The sequence below is a fragment of the Pristiophorus japonicus genome, chromosome 7 (assembly GCF_044704955.1).
Source record: "Pristiophorus japonicus isolate sPriJap1 chromosome 7, sPriJap1.hap1, whole genome shotgun sequence".
Classification (NCBI taxonomy): Eukaryota; Metazoa; Chordata; class Chondrichthyes; family Pristiophoridae; genus Pristiophorus; species Pristiophorus japonicus.
The window spans coordinates 205,159,339-205,180,041 of record NC_091983.1 but is presented as its reverse complement, the minus strand read 5'-3'; the positions used below and the strand labels follow the sequence as shown (position 1 = coordinate 205,180,041).

General features: G+C 45.9%; 1 protein-coding gene across 1 annotated transcript in view; it reads right to left on the bottom strand.

Moving 5' to 3' along the window:
- Positions 1–20,703, bottom strand: part of plb1 (phospholipase B1) — a 326,472-nt gene that overhangs the window by 49,521 nt on the left and 256,248 nt on the right. Inside the window, exons 53-55 of the mRNA XM_070884250.1 lie at positions 17,488–17,587; positions 16,941–16,992; positions 14,703–14,783 (exon numbers count right to left, since the gene is read on the bottom strand). Of these exons, the coding sequence (XP_070740351.1) occupies positions 14,703–14,783; positions 16,941–16,992; positions 17,488–17,587 (233 nt within the window). The remainder of the gene's footprint in view (positions 1–14,702; positions 14,784–16,940; positions 16,993–17,487; positions 17,588–20,703) is intronic.

The following is a 20,703-nucleotide window of genomic DNA, read 5'->3' as shown; positions in this document are numbered from 1 at the left end:
CTATGACAGAGACTGTGGTTCTCGTATTGGACTGTACAGCTACCTAAGAACTCATGCTAAGAGTGGAATCAAGTCTTCCTCGATTCCGAGGGACTGCCAATGATGATGATGACGATAATCCAAAGTTGTTTTTAAGCTGAAAGATAATTAAATTGATGAGGGGAATTCTTTTCACAGAGAATTGTCGAGATTTGGAAAGCTCTACCTGAAAATGTGTTGGAGGATAATTCCATAAATAATTTTAGAAAGGAGTTGGACAGGCACTTGAGGATGAGGGAACTTACAGGATTACGGACAAAAGGCGACACTATGGGACAAAGTCCAGCTGCATTTTCAAAGAGCCAGGATAGACATGACAGGTTGAATGGCCTCCTTCTGGCTGTAAGCTTCTATGGGCTAGAACCTCCACTTTTTTATCACCCATTTTACCGTTGAAATGATGTACACCACCCAGATATCGCACATTTAGCCACAAAATGGAAACTGACGCCTATTTTTCAGAAACTTATCACTGAGCGTTACTTTCCCCATGTGCTTAACACCGGGAAAAAATATTACCGCCCGCCCATTTTTTTTGGGCGGAATCATCAGAATGGGCAAAATCAACGCCCATAATATCGCCCAGCGTTAATTTCCACCCTGATTTAATGCTGAGATTCAACAATACCGCCCGCTCACTTTTTTTTGTCCTAACGAGCATATTTACCGAAACTAGCAGCCATGAGATCGCTCAACGTCACTTTCACCACTTCGCACACATATCACCCACAAGATCGCTCGCCTAAAAAAACACCCAGAAAAAGTGAAACTAACCGGAACTAATCACAGAGTTATGAACGCCATGTTCTATATCACATGTCGCATCCTTTAAAAGACTGCTGTGCTTCAACCTCGGGGGAGTTCGGATGTACTCTGGAGGTCTTTGGAGTTGAAGAACATAAGAACATAAGAATTAGGAACAGGAGTCGGCCATCTAGCCCCTCGAGCCTGCTCCGCCATTCAACAAGATCATGGCTGATCTGGCCGTGGACTCAGCTCCACTTACCCGCCCGCTCCCCGTAACCCTTAATTCCCTTATTGGTTAAAAATCTACCTATCTGTGATTTGAATACATTCAATGAGCTAGCCTCAACTGCTTCCTTGGGCAGAGAATTCCACAGATTCACGACCCTCTGGGAGAAAAAATTTCTTCTCAATTCGGTTTTAAATTGGCTCTCCCGTATTTTGAGGCTGTGCCCCCCAGTTCTAGTCTCCCCGACCAGTGGAAACAACCTCTCTGCCTCTATCTTGTCTATCCCTTTCATTATTTTAAATGTTTCTATAAGATCACCCCTCATCCTTCTGAACTCCAACGAGTAAAGACCCAGTCTACTCAATCTATCATCATAAGGTATCCCCCTCATCTCCGGAATCAGCTAGTAAATCGTCTCTGTACCCCCTCCAAAGCTAGTATATCCTTCCTTAAATAAGGTGACCAAAACACGCAGTACTCCAGGGGAGGCCTCACCAATACCCTGTACAGTTGCAGCAGGACTTCCTTGCTTTTGTACTCCATGCCTCTCGCAATGAAGGCCAACATTCCATTCGCCTTCCTGATTACCTGCTGCACATGCAAACTAACTTTTTGGGATTCATGCACAAGGACCCCCAGGTCCCTCTGCACCGCAGCATGTTGTAACTTCTCCCCATTCAAATAATATTCCCTTTTACTGTTTTTTTTTCCAAGGTGGATGACCTCACATTTTCCGACATTGTATTCCATCAGCCAAACCTTAGCCCATTCGCTTAACCTATCTAAATCTCTTTGCAGCCTCTCTGTGTCCTCTACACAACCCGCTTTCCCACTAATCTTTGTGTCATCTGCAAATTTTGTTACACTACACTCTGTCCCCTCTTCCAGGTCATCTATGTATATTGTAAACAGTTGTGGTCCCAGCACCGATCCCTGTGGCACACCACTAACTACCGATTTCCAACCCGAAAAGGACCCATTTATCCCGACTCTCTGCTTTCTGTTCGCCAGCCAATTTTCTATCCATGCTAATACATTTCCTCTGACTCCACGTACCTCTATCTTCTGCAGTACTCTTTTGTGTGGCACCTTATCAAATGCCTTTTGGAAATCTAAATACACCACATCCATCGGTACACCTCTATCCACCATGCTCGTTATATCCTCAAAGAATTTCAGTAAATTAGTTAAACGTGATTTCCCCTTCATGAATCCATGTTGCGTCTGCTTGATTGCACTATTCCTATCTAGATGTCCTGCTATTTCTTCCTTAATGTTGGCTTCAAGCATTTTCCCCACTACAGATGTTAAACTAACCGGCCTATAGTTACCTGCCTTTGGTCTGCCCCCTTTTTTAAACAGAGACGTTACATTAGCTGCTTTCCAATCCGCTGGTACCTCCCCAGAGTCCAGAGAATTTTGGTAGATTATAACGAATGCATCTGCTATAACTTCTGCCATCTCTTTTAATACCCTGGGATGCATTTCATCAGGACCAGGGGACTTGTCTACCTTGAGTCCTATTAGCCTGTCCAGCACTACCCCCCTAGTGATAGTGATTATCTCAAGGTCCTCCCTTCCCACATTCCCGTGACCAGCAATTTTTGACATGGTTTTTGTGTCTTCCACTGTGAAGACCGAAGCAAAATAATTGTTTAAGGTCTCAGCCATTTCCACATTTCCCATTATTAAATCCCCCTTCTCATCTTCTAAGGGACCAACATTACTTTAGTCACTCTTTTCCATTTTATATATCGGTAAAAGCTTTTACTATCTGTTTTTATGTTTTGCGCAAGTTTCCTTTCGTAATCTATCTTTCCTTTCTTTATTGCTTTCTTAGTCATTCTTTGCTGTCGTTTAAAATTTTCCCAATCTTCTAGTTTTCCACTAACCTTTGCCACCTTATATGCATTGGTTTTTAATTTGATACTCTCCTTTATTTCCTTGGTTATCCACGGCTGGTTATCCCTTCTCTGACCGTTCTTCTTTTTCACTGGAATATATTTTTGTTGAGCACTATGAAAGAGCTCCTTAAAAGTCCTCCACTGTTCCTCAATTGTGCCACCATTTAGTCTGTGTTCCCAGTCTACTTTAGCCAACTCTGCCCTCATCCCTCATGCCCTCACCCTCAATCTGTATTACAAATTCAACTATACTGTGATCACCCATTCCGAGAGGATCTTTTACTTGGAGATCGTTTATTATTCCTGTCTCATTACACAGGACCAGATCTAAGATAGCTTGGCCCCTTGAAAACATCTCTACAAGCATCTTGACCATACTATGATCGATTGGAATTTAATAGATGTCGTCGTCGGGACATTCATTCTTTGTGACCAATCGGTGGAAAACAGAGCTACTGCAATGGGGTCTGTCCTTTCTCACCCTCGCTTGATGACCAATTACATGCAGCAGACTCGAAATCGCCAAAGGTACGCTCCACTGCATTATGTGCCCAATGTAAGATGTGCCAGACTGATGAGGAGGATCAGATGTTACACCCCCCGCAAGTACAATGAGAAACATTCTTACCTCAACTTGCCTGACACCACCTGCCTTCAGAGATTGCGCTTCCACAAAGAGATTATCACTGAGGTATGCCAGATGATAAGGGCAGATCTGCAGCCTGCCAGCACCATCAGTACTGCACTGTCTGTCGAGGTCAAAGTCAACGCGGCACTGTCGTTCTACACCTCGGGTTCTTTTCAGACCACAACTGGAGACATTTGCGGACTTTCTCAGCATGCCACACATCGCTGCATTAGACAGGTCACTGAAGCCCTGTACGCACGCAGGAGGGACTTGATCAGCTTCTCTATGAACAGGGAGGCATAGAGTGAGAGGGCTCCAGGATTCTCCAGAATTGCAAACTTCCCCAAGGTGCAGGGAGCAATAGACTGTACGCACATCGTGATGCGCGCATCTTTTCAGGATGCAGAGGTTTTCAGGAACCGCAAAGGATTCCACTCCCTGAATGTCCAGCAAATTATACTGGCAGTGAATGCTCAATTTCCGGGCAGCATCCATGATGCTCACATCCTGCGTGAGAGCACTGTATCTGACTTGTTTAACAATCAGCCAAAGATCAATGCTGGATGCTTGGTGACAAAGGATATGGTCTCGCCACCTGGCTGATGACTCCCCTGCATGACACCCACACCCAAGCCGAGAGGCGATACAACAAGAGCCACAGAGCAACTCACAATATCGTGGAGAAAACCTTTGGAATGCGTAACCAATGCTTTAGATGCCTGGACCACTCAGGAGGCGAGCTCCAATACCACCCTGAGCAGGTAGCTCAATTCGTGGTGGTGTGCCCCATGCTGCACAACTTGGCTATCAGGTGGGGACAAGAATTGCCTGATGAGTCTGACAGTCCACCTCACCAGAGCGACGAAGAGGAGGACGAGGAGGCGGACGCTGACATAGGCCCAGACAATCAGGCCTACACTGAAGCCATGCCCCCACCCACCTGTAGACCACATGAAAGGGCCTGTAGTGGCATGATAGCTGCAAGAGCCTGATGTCAGGAGCTCATCAATGATCGCTTTGTCTGAAAGAACGTTGGTGTTATTTACAAGGCTGACACACTGCTGGGCATCACCTTGGTGTCAATTAAAGTTCAAGTTAAGTGTAATTATACCCTTTGATTTTAAGGAATCACCAGCGTGTAACGGTGCAACTACCTAAGCCAACCGCTACAAGGTTTTGTTAAATAAAAAACATTTAAACCGAACATTAGTCTGAAATCATCAGTATTTCTGTACAAACCAACTCTTTCCTCCCCCACCACCCCCCGCTTCTCCTCCCCACCTCTACCCCTTCCCCTTCCCCTCCTGACTCCAAGTCACCTGGCCAAGGAGCTCCTCAGGTGATGCTTCATGGGGGGTGGGGATGACAGCCAAAACGCTGCTTGGACAGATACAGCAGAGGACGGTCCTGAGGTGGGAAGGTGCTCCGAACCAAAAGCAAGATGTTGCTGCTGGCTCTTGTGTGGTTGGCAATCGGGGTGCGGCAGCTTGGGGTGCAGTGCCACGGTCCAGGACCACTGGGAGCCCCCTGCCACCAGTGTTCCTGGCTAACAGCTCCAGGGCCTCCACCATCCCTTCCATGTTATATCCTATTTGTTTAACAAAAACTTGCTGCCAGCTATGTTCTTGGTGCTTAGTAGGCTTTTTGCTGCTGGTGAATTTCCCTCATGCCTCCCACAACAGCCAGCCAAGCACACACCACAGCCACACACACCTTCAGTCCCTCTGAGCTCCCTCTCTCTCTGTCTCCTCTTCTGCGCATGTCATGATGACCCTTGACCTCCTGAATCACGGAAATCGAGCGTTGCCATGCCGTTGCTAAGGACGGCCACACTTTACGGCAGAAGGTCAGTGAGATTTAACACTACCACCCATTTCATATCGCTCGCGGTAACACCCATTTTCAAAAATGGAGACTAGGTGATTTGAGAATGGGCGAGAAGCCGGCGATCTGAAAATGCTTTTTTACTGCCCACACCTGACATAACGCCCATTTTTGGGCGATAAGCACAAAAGTGGAAAATCTAGCCCTCTGATTCTAGGATTCTATGAATAATCTAATAATTTTTGAATTGATCAACTTTGAATTAGGATCTAACCCTGCTGAATCAAGAACCCGGGGTCTGTAAAAGTTCAATTAAAAACAGTCAATTGCATTTTAGCTGATTTATGCAAAACTAACCCCAGCTTCCATGCAGTTTTTTTTTACGGATAATCAAAAGTGGGATAATTAGGTTCCATTATAAATGAGAATCTCATTTCAATGCGGTGAAAAGAATGTCCCATCAAGAAAGACCGCCCAGAACTGGTGTGAAGTAAATGTAGAACAGATGGAATTGAGTTTATGGATGCTGTTCTTTGAAGTTGTGCCAATTTTAGCATATACAGATACAAAGCAAAGATTCATGGAAAATATAATTCCAAACTCCAATCACAACTCTCTCCCACTGTTCTGAGCTGGAGCTCTGGTTTTTCCATACAGACTTGGCCCTCAGTTTCAATATACTTTCAGCTCCTGGCACCCACTAGCAAACCTCCATGCTTTTTGTGATATTTTTGTAATAGTTCTTTTTAACCTTCACCAGGGTCAATTTTTCCTCATTGCAGCTGTGCCTGTTTCATTCTTTTCTTTGGTCACCTAGGGATTGAAATTTCTCCAGCTGATAAACTTACTGAAAAAGTGTTTAGGAAGCCCTGCTTTTATTTTTTTACTTACGTTAAACATTTTTCTAAAAATGGAGACGGTAGGAATTTCAGATTCCTTTTCCCCCTTTCTTGAGTGGGAAGATTCTGATGTGAAAAGCATGTGGTCTATATGTCTGTTTCAGGCAACCCAATTAATAGGTCACCCCCTCACAAAAGGTTTCTTTAACAATGGCTTGATTTTAGAATTGGTAGGTACTTTGTACTTGTACATTAAATGCCGTTAATTATGAGCCCATTGGCACTTCAAGAAGTAAATTAACAGTTAAATCCAAGACAGCTTTATACCAGTGATTTCTTAAACAGAAAAACCTTATATAGAGGATACTTGAATAAAACAAAATATGAGGGTGCAGGTTCAGCTTTTATCATGGGAAAGTTTAGCACAAATATCAGCCAGTGTTTTTTTACATAGAGTGTATTCAACAACTAGAAGGAGTTGCCTGTGACTGAGGCACAACACTGGACTTACTGCAGTAAAACTAGGTGCTACAATGGGAAGATGGGAGGATAATACTCTGGAAGGATGAGATCAAATGGGCAGAAGTGACTTCTTTCTCTGAACCCATCTTGCGATCTGAAACATCTCAACAGAAGGAAGGAGAGAGGAGCTCTGCTATCTTCCCATTGGCAAGGAAAGAACACTAGTGATGTTCTTGTGTCCTCCCAGCTGCCACTTTGAGGCATCTGTCCTCTCATGGCACAGGTGAGTTCCCCTGGTGTCCTGGCCAATACTTGTCCCTCAAACAACACCTAAAAACAGATTATCTGGTCATTTATCACATTGCAGTATCACCTTGCTACGTGCAAATTGGCTGCTGCGTTTTCCAATTTACAACAGTGATTACACTTCAAAAGTACCGTATATACTTGCGTATCCTACGATCTCACGTATCATGCGACCCCTAAATTTTCGGCCCCAAAACATGATTTTATCATATATCTCATGTATCATGCGAGTCACTTTTTTGAGATACCAGATGACACTAGGCTAGGCTTTCAAACAAGTTTAACAAGTACCCAACACGTAACAAGCGGAACAAAGCAACAACGTTAAAGCTGCAAAGCTGTTTGGTGTCGGAGAAAGCTGTGACCGAAACTGGAGAAAACAAAAAGAAAAATTGAAGGAAACTCCTTCCTATAAATGCGCAAATCGCGGGTCACGATCTAAAATAAGACTGTATGCTTTACGAGAAGTAAGAAAAATGGGCATTCGTGTGTTTACTGCAAGTCCCGGATGGTGTACGCGGTTCATGAAAAGACATGACTTTGTGTTAAGAAGAAAAACATAAATTGCACAGAAACTCCCAAAAGAATTAGAAGAAAAAGTGACTAGTTTTCAAACATTTGTAATCAAACATCGCAAAGCTAACAGTTATAAGTTATCGTGCATTGGAAACATGGATGAGACACCCGTGAATTTTGATATGCCATCAAACTCAACCGTTAATAAAGTCGGCGAGAAAAGTATTTTTATCAAAACTACAGGGCATGAAAAGACACATTTTACGGTTGTTTGGAAAGCTGATTTGGAAAGCGTAAACGTTACGTGTGTATCAGCAAGTAAAACAGCAGTTTTATCAAAATCATCTTTACTTGATATACATATGTACTATTTGACTTACCGTAAATGGATACGGTCTGCTTAACAGCCTAACAGCCGAATCTTGGCCAGCACTTCACACCCGCAAATTTTGTATCTCGCGTATCATGCTACCCCCCAAATTTAGGTTACAATTTAGGTCTTCAAAAGTCGCATGATACGCGAGTATATACGGTACTTTATTGACTCTGATGCTCTTAAGGACATCCTGAGGTCGTGAAAGGCTCTCTATAAATGCAAGTCTTTGGAGGAAAAATTTGGGCCATTTGTGCCTACCGTTAGTGCCTCCGGGGGCCGCTAACGCGACGCAAACGATTTTGCAACTGGGCGTGGTGCCACTAACAACTCCCACTAAATTCGACAAGAGTTTAGCACCGGCGCTACGGCGTTGCGTCCCTATCTTCTGCGCCCAGAGATCGTGACATCATCGCCGTGCACAGCGCCCAGATAACGCCCTGGGCCCTAATTTGGGTATCACCCCCTGAAGCTTCACTGGGCGAAGACAGCGACAACTCACGGGACGTGTACTGGGCGGCCGGCAGGGTGAAAGTTAAAGAGGAGGTGGACTGCTGTTCGTAACAAAATGGCCAGTTTTCTTGTGTACCGCATTGCCGCTTTGGATGTGGGTTCCGTGCCGCGATTGTTCAGCCTGACACTCTGCTCAAATGCCGGGCTGATCGTGCAGCAACCCCGCTCCCCGGTGGTCCAGGTAGGCCCCTTTCATTAATGCAGAGCATGCAGCTTGGGCCCTGCCCTTTAATTAAGGGAAAAGCCCCTCCTACGCGACAGCGCTACGTGGCCCAATGTGTAGCGCTGCTGAGAGTCCGTCCCGCTATCGCCCCAGAAAGGAAGTGGAGCGCTTGATTTGGCGCTCCACTTCCTTTTGGGACGGTAACCCCAATTTCTCACGAGAGGTGAGGTTTCTGTACCTGCCGCAAAGCCTTGCAAGTATTACCGCTCCCAAACGCGGCGCACCCGAATTTTTAGCCACAAGCTTCTATGTTAATAGTGATCTGGAACAGATCATTTGCTCTCCTTCACAGCTGGGGTACTGTGTATGGCATTTGGGAAGTCCAAAGAGAAAAGAAATTATAAAACATCTTATGAGACAAGAGTAATCAGATATCTGTACCATCCTGATAGTTTTTAACTCTACATGATGGCCTGATGTAGCTTAAATCAAGTGGACCAGTTATAAACGGGAAAGAGATTGAAGTAAAGGTGGAGAGTAGCTCAGATAGAAAAACAATCATGGGAAAAGGAGTAAAGTTGATAAAAAGCAAAAATTAAAGGTTTAGATGCACTGATTGCAATGTGCAGAGTGAAGGAAATAAACTGGAAGCCATTCTTTTACATAAAGATCTAGACTTAACAGCATTAACAGAAACCTGACTGCAAACCGGAGAAGAATAGAAAATAAATATATTCGGTTATATTTAAGAGGAATAAAGTAGGCGAAGCGGCAATATTGGTAAAAGAGAGAATACATGCTGTAGAGAGGGTTGATGCAGACAAGAAAAGGCAACAACATTCAATATGGTTGGAACTCAAAGTTAAAAAGAAAGCTTATTATATTAGTTCAGGGTATTACAGACCTCCAAATTGTGGGAAGGAAATGGAAGAGGAAACCTGCAGACCGAGCAGACTGATGAGTAGGAATAACAAAATGATTGCTCTGCAAGATTTGATTTTATCCACTTATCAATTGGTACCAAAATAAATGGAGAAAAGTGAATGGAATTCCTAAAGGCAGGACTCAAGGGAATATTTTTAAATGTGCATGTGTTTCTGTCAGGTGGTCTAAAGGGCAGGTTTCTGTTGAGAGTTGTTGTCACTAATCCAGTACTGGTTATTCCAAAGTGGTTATTGGAAAACCAGAAGTGAGTAACAATTTCTCTCGCCAGTGAATATAAATGGACTTAATTCCCTCTGTGCACTAGTCTGTTAATGGGTTTGCATGGGTTCCTGTCTATGCTATTTAAATGCCAGAGTGACTATTTGCACTGTGTTTTTCCTGCGCCTGTGTCCTCTGGACTCTGCCCCCGATGCCTCTCGCGCATGCGCAGACTCTTTGTTGTGCGAGGCCCATTGGGGAAGAGTGACCATAATATGGTAGAAATCTTTATTAAGATGGAGAGTGTCACAGTTAATTCAGGGACTAGGGTCCTGAACTTAAGGAAAGGTAACTTCGATGGTATGAGACGTGAATTGGCTAGAATAGACTGGCAAATGATACTTAAAAGGTTGACGGTGGACAGGCAATGGCAAACATTTAAAGATTACATGGATGAACTTCATCAATTGTACATCCCTGTCTGGAGTAAAAATAAAAGGGGGAAGGTGGCTCAACCGTGGCTAACAAGGGAAATTAAGGATAGTGTTAAATCCAAGGAAGATGCATATAAATTGGCCAGCAAAAGCAACAAATCTGAGGACTGGTAGAGTTTTATAATTCAGCAGAGAAGGACAAAGGGTTTAATTGGGAGGGGGAAAATAGAGTACAAAAGGAAGCTTGCCGGGAACATAAAAACTGACTGCAAAAGCTTCCATAGATATGTGAAGAGAAAAAGATTAGTGAAGACAAACGTAGGTCCTTTGCAGTCACATTCAGGTGAATTTATAATGGGGAACAAAGAAATGACAGACCAGTTAAAAAAATACTTTGGTTCTGTCTTCACAAAGGAAGACACAAATAACCTTCTGGAAATACTAGGGGACCGAGGGTCGAGTGAGAAGGAGGAACTGAAGGAAATCCTTATTAGGCAGGAAATTGTGTTAGGGAAATTGATGGGATTGAAGGCCGATTAATCCCTGAGGCCTGATAGTCTGCATCCCAGAGTACTTAAGGAAGTGGCCCTAGAAATAGTGGATGCATTGGTGATCATTTTCCAACAGTCTATCGACTCGGGATCTGTTCTTATGGACTGGAGGGTAGCTAATGTAACACCACTTTTTAAAAAAGGAGGGAGAGAGAAAACGGGTAATTATAGACTGGTTAGCCTGACATCAGCAGTGGGGAAAATGTTGGAATCAATTATTAAAGATGAAATAGCAGCGCATTTGGAAAGCAGTGACAGGATCGGTCCAAGTCAGCATGGATTTATGAAAGGGAAATCATGCTTGACAAATCTTCTGGAATTTTTTGAGGAAGTAACTATTAGAGTGGATATGGGAGAACCAGTGGATGTGGTGTATTTGGACTTTCAAAAGGCTTTTGACAAGGTCCAACACAAGAGATTGGTGTGCAAAATTAAAGCACATGGTGTAGGGGGTAACGTATTGATGTGGATAAAGAAATGGTTGGCAGACAGGAAGCAGAGAGTCGGGATAAACGAGTCCTTTTCACAATGGCAGGCAGTGACTAGTGGGGTGCCGCAGGGCTCAGTGCTGGGACACCAGCTCTTTACAATATACATTAATGATTTAAATGAAGGAATTGAGTGTAATATCTCCAAGTTTGTAGATGACACTAAGCTGGATGGTGGTGTGAGCTGTGAGGTGGATGCTAAAAGGCTGCAGGATGACTTGGACAGGTTAGGTGAGTGGGCAAATGCATGACAGATGCAGTATAATGTGGAGAAATGTGAGGTTATCTACTTTTGGGGCAAAAACACAAAGGCAGAATATTATCTGAATGGCAGCAGATTAGGAAAAGGGGAGGTGCAACGAGACCTGGGTTCATGGTACATCAGTCATTGAAAGTTGGCATGCAGGTACAGCAGGCTGTGAAGAAGGCAAATGGTATGTTGGCCTTCATAGCTAGGGGATTTGAGTATAGGAGCAGGGAGGTCTTACTGCAGTTGTACAGGGCCTTGGTGAGGCCTCACCTGGAATATTGTGTTCAGTTTTGATCTCCTAATCTGAGGAAGGACATTCTTGCTATTGAGGGAGTGCAGCGAAGGTTCACCAGACTGATTCCTGGGATGGCAGGACTTACATATGAGGAGAGACTGGATTGACTGGGCCTGTATTCAATGGAGTTTAGATGGATGAGAGGGGATCTCATAGAAACATATAAAATTCTGACGGGACTGGACAGGTTAGATGCAGGAAGAATGTTCCTGATGCTGGGGAAGTCCAGAACCAGGGGACATAGTCTAAGGATAAGGGGTAAGCCATTTAGAGCTGAGATGAGGAGAAACTGCTTCACTCAGAGAGTTGTTAACCTGTGGAATCCCCTACCGCAGAGAGTTGTTGATGCCAGTTCATTGGATATATTCACGAGGGAGTTAGATATGGCCCTTACGGTTCAAGGGATCAAGGGGTATGGAGAGAAAGCAGGAAAGGGGTACTGAGGGAATGATCAGCCGTGATCTTATTGAATGGTGGTGTAGGCTCGAAGGGCCAAATGGCCTACTCCTGCACCTATTTTCTATGTTTCTATGTTTCCTCAGACCCGAAATCGTAACCGGAAGTGGGGCCCCGCAACGAAGTGCTGCTGATCTTCCGACGGGTCCGCATGGAGTCCGCTGCTGAAACATTTTCAGCTTTTGCATTAGTTGGATCATTTTCGTGGCCTTCTGTGGGGAAAAAACATCAGAGGTAGTGGCAGAGAGAGAGGCGGCAGGTGGCCGGCGAGGAGGGCGGGGTGCGGTGGGGGGAGAGAGAGCGAGAGACATGGGGGGACAGAGAGAGACACATGGGGGAATGGAGAGAGAGACACTGGGAGCGGGGGGGAGAGAGAGAGAGACATGGGCGGGGTGGGGGGGGGGGAGAGTGAGAGACATGGGGGGGAGGAGAGAGAGAGTCACAGGCAGAAGAGAGAGAGAGCGAGAGGGAAACACGGCGCACTGTGGGGGGGGGGGGCGTAGGGGGGGAGAAAGAGAGAGAGACACGGGGGTTGGAGAGGGAAACACCGGCAGGGGAGAGAGAGAGAGACATGGGTGGGAGAGACACTGGGAGGGGTGTGGTGGGGAGAGAGGGGGTGAGAGAGACACGGAGGGAGAGAGAGAGAGAGAGAGCGAGAGCGAGAGACATGGGGGGGAAGAGGGAGAGACACATGAGGGGTGGGTGGAGAGAGACATGGGAGGGTAGAGAGAGAGACACGGACGGGGGGGAGAGAGGGAGACATAGGAGGAGAGTGAGAGACATGGGGTGGGAGAGAGAGATGGGCGGGGGGGAGAGAGAGATACAGGGCAAGGGGGGAGAGAGAGAGAGAGAGAGAGAGACATGGGGGGAAGAGACATAGTTGCGGGGAGAGAGAGAGAGTGGCAAAAGCGGCAGAGACACGGAGGGGCGGGGGTTGGGGGGTAGAGAGAGAGAGACACGGGAGGGGGGTAGAGAGAGAGAGACATGGGGGAAGAGAAAGAGCAAGATGGGGTGGGGACAGAGAGAGAGAGAGAGAGACGGTGCGGGGGGGGAGAGAGAGAGAGACATGGGGTGGAGAATGAGAGAGACACGGGGTGGAGAGTGAGAGACTCGGGGTGGGGGGGAGAGGGAGAGAGACACAGGAGGGGGGTAGAGAGAGAGATACACGGGGGAAGAGAAAGAGCGAGACGGGGTGGGGACACAGAGAGAGAGAAAGAGAGAGACGGGAAGAGGGAGAACTCAGGGAAGATGTATCACGTTCTTCCAACCCTCTTTACACCCACATCCGATTTCTCGGAAAGCTTGGTGCATGTGTTACAAGAAACATCATTGGAGTGGATGAAATCCGGAAGTCATGACACTGTCACTATTCACTTCATATCCAATAAACCTGTTAACAATCCGTGACCCACGCACAATGCCCCATCTATGGCGTGGGGGGGGGGAATGGGAGGAGCGGCGGGGCGGCGGGTGTAAGGTCAGCAACTTGGGGCTGGTGGGGGAGGAGGGATGAACTTGGGCTGGTGGTGTCAGGAACTTCCACTGGGGAGGCATGCACGGCCTGGGATGGGGTCAGGAACTTGGGAGGCTTTTGCTGGGTTGGTGGAGCTCTATCCTCTCTGGATTCTGAAGTCAGAATGGCTTGAATTACACTTTGCAAAACTTGGGCTGGGTGGTTCCAATTACGCATTCCAGAGAAACTTCAGTGTGTGGCTTATCCTCCAAGGGGACCAATCAGCAATCAAGTCATATGATAATGGAGAGCCAATCAGAGCATTTTCACAGTGCAAATAACTGCAGAGGTTAATCTGCTTCATTTAAAATAGGTTAATGCCTGTGCTAAATAGTTGTCAGAAACAAAATGATAAAAACAGTGCACAGAGAGAACACAACCCCAAACTAGCCACAGGAGAAGCTAAGCCATCACCACTCCTATGGATGCAGAGCAGAAAATGAGGCACTTGGTGGCAGCCAAAACACTGGGCTGTCAGTAAAGCCTGTCCGTTGTGTTCTGCCCTGGGGCAGGTGTGAACTCAAGTCTCACACATGAAATTCTGGAGCTACTTATAGGACAGAGCAGCTGAGGTGGTTTCCCATCGCCTTCCCCATGGTTTTTATCTTACGAGTACCTTCTCTTAGGTGGGCTACAATCAAAGTTGAAGAGCCGTGCTTTACGATTAGAGAGGGAGGGCAGGCACCCACGTCCATTGGGCACAAGTCCACTCACTAGGTATCAACCTAGTATTCAGAACCGACACTCACCAGGACTGAGTGGAGTGGGGCCTGAACCCTACCCTTCTGACTCAGAGGCGGGAGTACTACCACTGAGCCAGTGGCCACTCTGTCCGAATGTAAGTATCCCACTGGATGTCAACCCAGTAATTAGAGACTGTGCTCTAGTCTCCACTTGTCTTGCTCAGAGGCAGGAATGCTAACACCTAACTCATTTGGTAAGGAGAATTCTCTGGCCCATGGGTCGTTTTAAACATAAAATAGAACAAGTAATCATATTGAATAAAAATTGAAATGAGAATGAAAGCTCCACCTTATTCATACAGTACTCGCAGAGGTCATTGGCTCCGATGAGAAGGGTGATTACTTTCCAGTCCTGCTCGAAATTGATTTCCTATACAAAAAAAATTACCGTTTTTATTGAAATGTTATTTTTCTCTCCCACTAACAGTTCTAGGCTTTCTCATCTCCATTCAACATTCTTTCAACAGGGGAACTTTTTCTCCTCATCAATTCTTTACCCTCCTCTCTTACAAAGAAACATCGAAACATAGAAAATAGGAGCAGTAGTAGACCATTCGGCCCTTCGAGCCTGCACCGCCATTCAATATGATCATGGCCGATCCTCTCTCAACACCATATTCCTGCTTTTTCCCCATACCCCTTGATGCCTTTTGTTTCTAGAAATCTATCTATCTCCCTCTTAAATATATTCAGTGACTTGGCCTCCACAGCCTTCTGTGGTAGAGAACTCCACAGGTTCACCACCCTGTGAGTGAAAAAATTTCTCCTCATCTCAGTCCTAAATTTCTTACCCCGTATCCTGAGACTGTGACCCCTTGTTCTAGACTTCCCAGCCAGGGGAAACATCCTCCCCGCATCCAGTCTATCCAACCCAGTCAGAATTTTATACGTTTCAATGAGACCCTCTCATTCTTCTAAACTCTAGTGAATACAGACCTAGTCGACCCAATCTCTCCTCATACGACAGTTCTGCCATTCTAGGAATCAGTCTGGTGAACCTTTGCTGCACTCCCTCTATGCCAAGTATATCCTTTCTTAGGTAAGGAGACCAAAACTGCACACAATATTCCAGGTGCAGTCTCACCAAGGCCCTGTATAACTGTAGTAGGACACCCTTGCTCCTGTATGAAAATCCTCTTGCAATGAAGGCCAACATATCATTTGCCTTCCTAACTGCTTGCTGCACCTGCATATTTGCTTTCAATGACTGATGTACAAGGACACCCAGGTCCCTCTGTACATCGACACTTCCCAAGCCACCACCATTTAAATAATACTTTGTCCTTATATTTTTCCTACCAAAGTGGATAACTTCACATTTATCCACATTATACTGCATCTGCCATGTGTTTGCCCACTCATTCAACCTATCTAAATCTCCTTGCAGTGTCTTTGCATTCTCCTCACAACCCCATCTAGTGTTGTGTCATCAGAAAACTTGGAAATATTACATTTGGTTCCCTCATCCAAATCATTTATATATATTGTGAATAGCTAGGGCCCAAGTACTGATCCCTGTGGTACCCCACTAGTCACTGCCCGCCACCCCAAAAAAGACCCATTTATTCCTACTCTCTGTTTCCTGTCAGTTAACCAATTTTCAATCCATGCCAATACATTACCCCCAATCCTATATGCTTTAATTTTGCACACTAACCTCTTATGTGGGACTTTATCAAAGGCCTTCTGAAAATCCAAATACACTGCATCCACTGGTTCCCCTTTATCTATTCTATCAGTTACATTCTCAAAAACTCCAGTAGGTTTGTCAAACATGATTTTCCTTTCATAAATCCATGTTGACTTTGTTTAATCCCGTTGCTGTTATCTAAGTGTGCCGTTATCACATCTTTATAATAGACTCCCTTGAAAATTATGGCTCTTTGCTGGTGCAATCGTGCTTGCCTCCTAGTTACCTGCCCCCACCCAACCATTCTTTATGTGTGAGCCTCACCAGCATCGGTAAGCTATTCATCAAAAGGGATGTGGGGTCACTGCCAAGTTCAATCCAGTCCTTACCTAACTAATGTCCATACAAATGTACTTTGACTCAGACCCGAAAGAGTGTTCAATAATGTCTTTCAAAAGGGAATCAGGTCAATATTTGAAGGGGAAAATCTTGCAGGCCTGTGGGAAAAGGGACTAATTGGATAGCTCTTTCAAAGAGCTGGCACAAGCTCGATGGACTGAATGGCCTCCTCCTGTGCTGTATCATTCTATGATTCTAAGAGTGGGGCAGGTCAGAAGTATCAGATCAGAAGTGTTAGGACCCAGAAGAATTCAGAACAGACACGTCCAAACCTGAAATGGTCCACTTAGTAGATAAAATTCAGAAATTAGGGGAGTCTGCGATTGTTCAATATGGGATCACTGTGGCTGCCACTCCAGTGTTACATCCCATCTCAGACATTCCGGGAGTCAAAACTGCTTGGGATTATGGTCAGTCTGTTCCTCTGCAGTCCTCTAGGTGACAGTACTGAACAACAGCAAAACACCTACAGTCCTGTATCTCACCACGGTCACTTACTGAACTGTTCTTCATCAGCTGAATCAGGGTATGAGCCTGCTTTGGCATATCACTACAGAAAGGGGGGAAAAAAAACAAGTTATAAAATTACGATGAGAAACCACCTCCCTTTTATATTCTTGGTCAATATTTGAACCAGTCAGGTTGATGGCTGCAACAGCTGGGAATATCGGGCTGAAAATCCACGACCCTTCCATCGGTTGGCAACTCTAGCCTGCAGAATGGTGGATTTGGAATCCCACAGGCCTGGATTCCTGCAGGAGCAAGAACTTCAAAGAAAGTTTCTCGGCTGCCTTCGCTCCAGGAGGGATCTTGCACCCAATTTTAATATACAAATGCGCTTGCTGCTTCCAGTTGTACTGGGCATGGAGCAGCCGAACCGTCGGTTCCTGAAGGAATGCTGCAGATCACCGGTAAATGAAGCATGAATCTAAAATTGGCATGCCCTAACCAACTGTGGCTTTGGGCGAGCGTGATGAATGCAATGCCGACTTAAAGCCCATTGTGGGCCAAAGTTAAAAATTCCCTCCACCCAACGAGTACTCACTTGGCCTTTGCCCCTGCAACAGCCACATTGAATCTACTTTTCCATTTTCCAGTTCCAGTGGCAAAGCCATAGATATTTGGATTAAACTTCTTTAATACGTCTGAGAAAGGAAAAAAAAAACACAAAATCAGAAAATTAGGACAATAGGTGGCAAATCAGTTTCAGGAGATCGGTGCTTCACCAACCCCCAGACCTTGCTTTAACCTGTTTGTTAGAACACATCAACCACCACTGATGCTAATTGAGCAATACAGAGACTCATTTTCTGCACATGAGAAAGAAATGAAAGTCATCAGGAGTTGACATCCCAAAGCACTTTACAGCCAATGAAATAATTTTGAAGTGTAGTCACTGTTGTAATGTAGGAAATACAGCAGCCAACTTGCGCACAGCAAACTCCCACAAACAGCAATGTGATAATGACCAGATAATCAGTTTTAATGATGTTGATTGAAGGATAAATATTAGCCAGGCCATCGAGGAGAACTCCTCTGTTCTTCTTCGAAATTGTGCCATGGGATCTTTTACGCCTACCTGAGAGGGCAGACGGGGACTTGGTTTAACGTCTCATATGAAAAATGGCAACTCCGATAGTACAGCATTCCCTTAATACTGCACTGGAGTATCAGCCTAGATTTCATGCTCAAATCTCTGGAGCGGGACATAAACCCACACCTTTTAACTCAGAGATGACAGTGCTACCATTGAGCTCTACCACTGACACTAAGGGCCCAAGTTTCCACATGATTTACGCCTGATTTTTAGGAGCAACTGGTGGAGAACGGACTATCTTAGAAATCGCAATTCTCCAAATTTTTTTTTCTGCAGTTCTAGTCAGGTAGAACAGTTCTACTTTGGAACAGAATTTTTTCTTCAAAAGGGGGCGTGTCCGGCCACTGACGCCTGATTTGAAAGTTTCCACAGTGAAAACGTACTCCAAACTAAAGTAGAATGGAGCAAGTGAAGATTTTTGTAGAACTGAAGAAACCTGTTCTACACATTAAAAAATCAGGCGCAGGTTACAAATTAGGCGTCCAGAACGAGGTGGGGGGGGAGTGGGGGGGGGAAGGGAACTCATTAAATTCTACAATAAATCCTTATTTATACTTCTACAAATATTATACAAATAAATTCAACCTGAATAAACATTTATAAGCAAAGAAAAGATTAAGTAAACCATCTTCCTACTTGTGTGAAAGTGCTTCAGGCACAGAGAATTCTGCAGTCAGCCTGAGGCGCCCGTTCTTCCCGCGGGTGGGGGGGGGGAAGACGCCCGTTCTGCCCGCGGGGGGGGGGGAGGGGAGAAGAGGCGCCCATTCTTTCCCGCGGGGGGAGGGAGGCGCCCGTTCTTTCCCGCGGGGGGGGGGGCGCCCGTTCTGCCCGCGGGGGGGGGGGGAGGGGAGAGGAGGCGCCCATTCTTTCCCGCGGGGGGGGGAGGCGCCCGTTCTTCCCGCGGGGGGGGGAGGGGAGAGGAGGCGCCCGTTCTTCCCGCGGGGGGGGGGGAAGGAGACAGTGAGAAGGCTGCAAGTGCTGATGTGCTGATGGCAATGTGCTTTTATTAAAAAAATGTTCAAAAATTAAACAGCTACAAAGAACTACAAAAATGGCCGAGTGCCAATGTTTTTTTCACACTGAGCATGCGCGAACGCTTCAACGCGCACGCGCAGCGTTGCCGGCAGGAAAAAATCTAATTTAAATAGTACCTGCCCCCTCCCACTTACAAAATCGGCGCGAGTGTAGGCTCCGCCGCCCCGGGGCGCCACGCCAAACAGACAAGGAGCTGCAGAACGCTCCAGAATTGCGTTTTTTTTTTAGGTGCCGTTTTAGGCGTGAAAAACGGGCACCCAGCTCGGAGGGGCGCCCATTTTTTATCGTGTGGAAACTTGGGCCCCATAAGTGCAGTGTTACCTCTAGACTCGACTATTCCAATGCTCTCATTGCTGGCCTTGCACCTTGCACCCTCCATAAACTTGAGCTCATCCAAACTCTACTGCCTGTATCCTAACTCGCACCAAGTCCCGGTCACCCATCACCCCTTGGCTCACTGACTGACACCGGCTCCCGCTCCAGCAGCACCTCGATTTTAAAACTTGTCATTCTTGTATTCACATCCCTCCATGGCCTCACTATCTCTAATCTCCTCCAGCCCTACAACCCTCCCAGATATCCTCCAATTCTGGCCTCTTGCGCAACCCAGATTTTCATCACGCCACCATTAGTGGCTGTGCCTTCAACTGCCTCAGCGCTAAGCTCTGGAATTCCCTCCCTAAACCGCTGCTTCTCTACCTCTCTCTCCTCCTTTAAGATGCTCCTTAAAATCTACCGCTGACCAAGCTTTTGGTCACTTGACTTAGTATTCCCTTACCCCTTATATGTCTCAGTGTCAAGTTTTGATTGATACCACTCCTGTGAAGCTTGTGATGTTTTACTACTTTAAAGACACTATATAAATGCAAGTTGTTTTTGTTGTTGCAATGATGCCATTATATGTCTCCATTTCAATCTGAGTATAGCGTCAATGCTATTGATGTCATCACTAAGGTGTGCATTTAGTGGGTCAGAAGTGAATCCAGCAACAGCTCACATCACAGTGCCCACAGCAAGTTGGGTCAGGTCAAGACTCAGACCATTTAGATCTATAAATGCAGTATAACCCGATGTTGCTGCTGGCTGAACTGCATTAAAGTGCCTCATAACATAGACACAGTGACAGCCAGCTTATATCACAGAACTGTTGTAAAGAAAAAGGAGTAGTGCCTCAGGGGTCCAGTACCCGTTTAGACTGCCGATTTGCAGCTGCTTTTACGTTGTAAGACATGATTTTCTTTCTGGTTCCCCAATGGCAGACACCTGGCCAGTCTGTATTGGTGGGACAGTTGGGAAAGATCAGCAGACACCTGGCCGGATTTTATTGATGGGCTGAACTACTCAGTACAGAGCAACCAGACACAAGCTAACAGGGGAAGCTCTGCCTCCAGAGACCCCCTTCCTCCCCGCACTCACCCCTCCCACCCCCATTGAAGCCATCGCTACGTGGGTCTTGGACCCTCCAGAGGTAGCAGGGCCTTCTTGATTACTCTTCTATGGTAGGAAAAAACCCGGCTTGATTTACATTGGCCTTGAAGTTCCGGCCTCCCCGAGTCCGTACGGACTGTGTATGGACCCGGGAAGGTATCGCTAAAGTTGGTTTTCGGCACACATCTCGGGGAGAAGGAT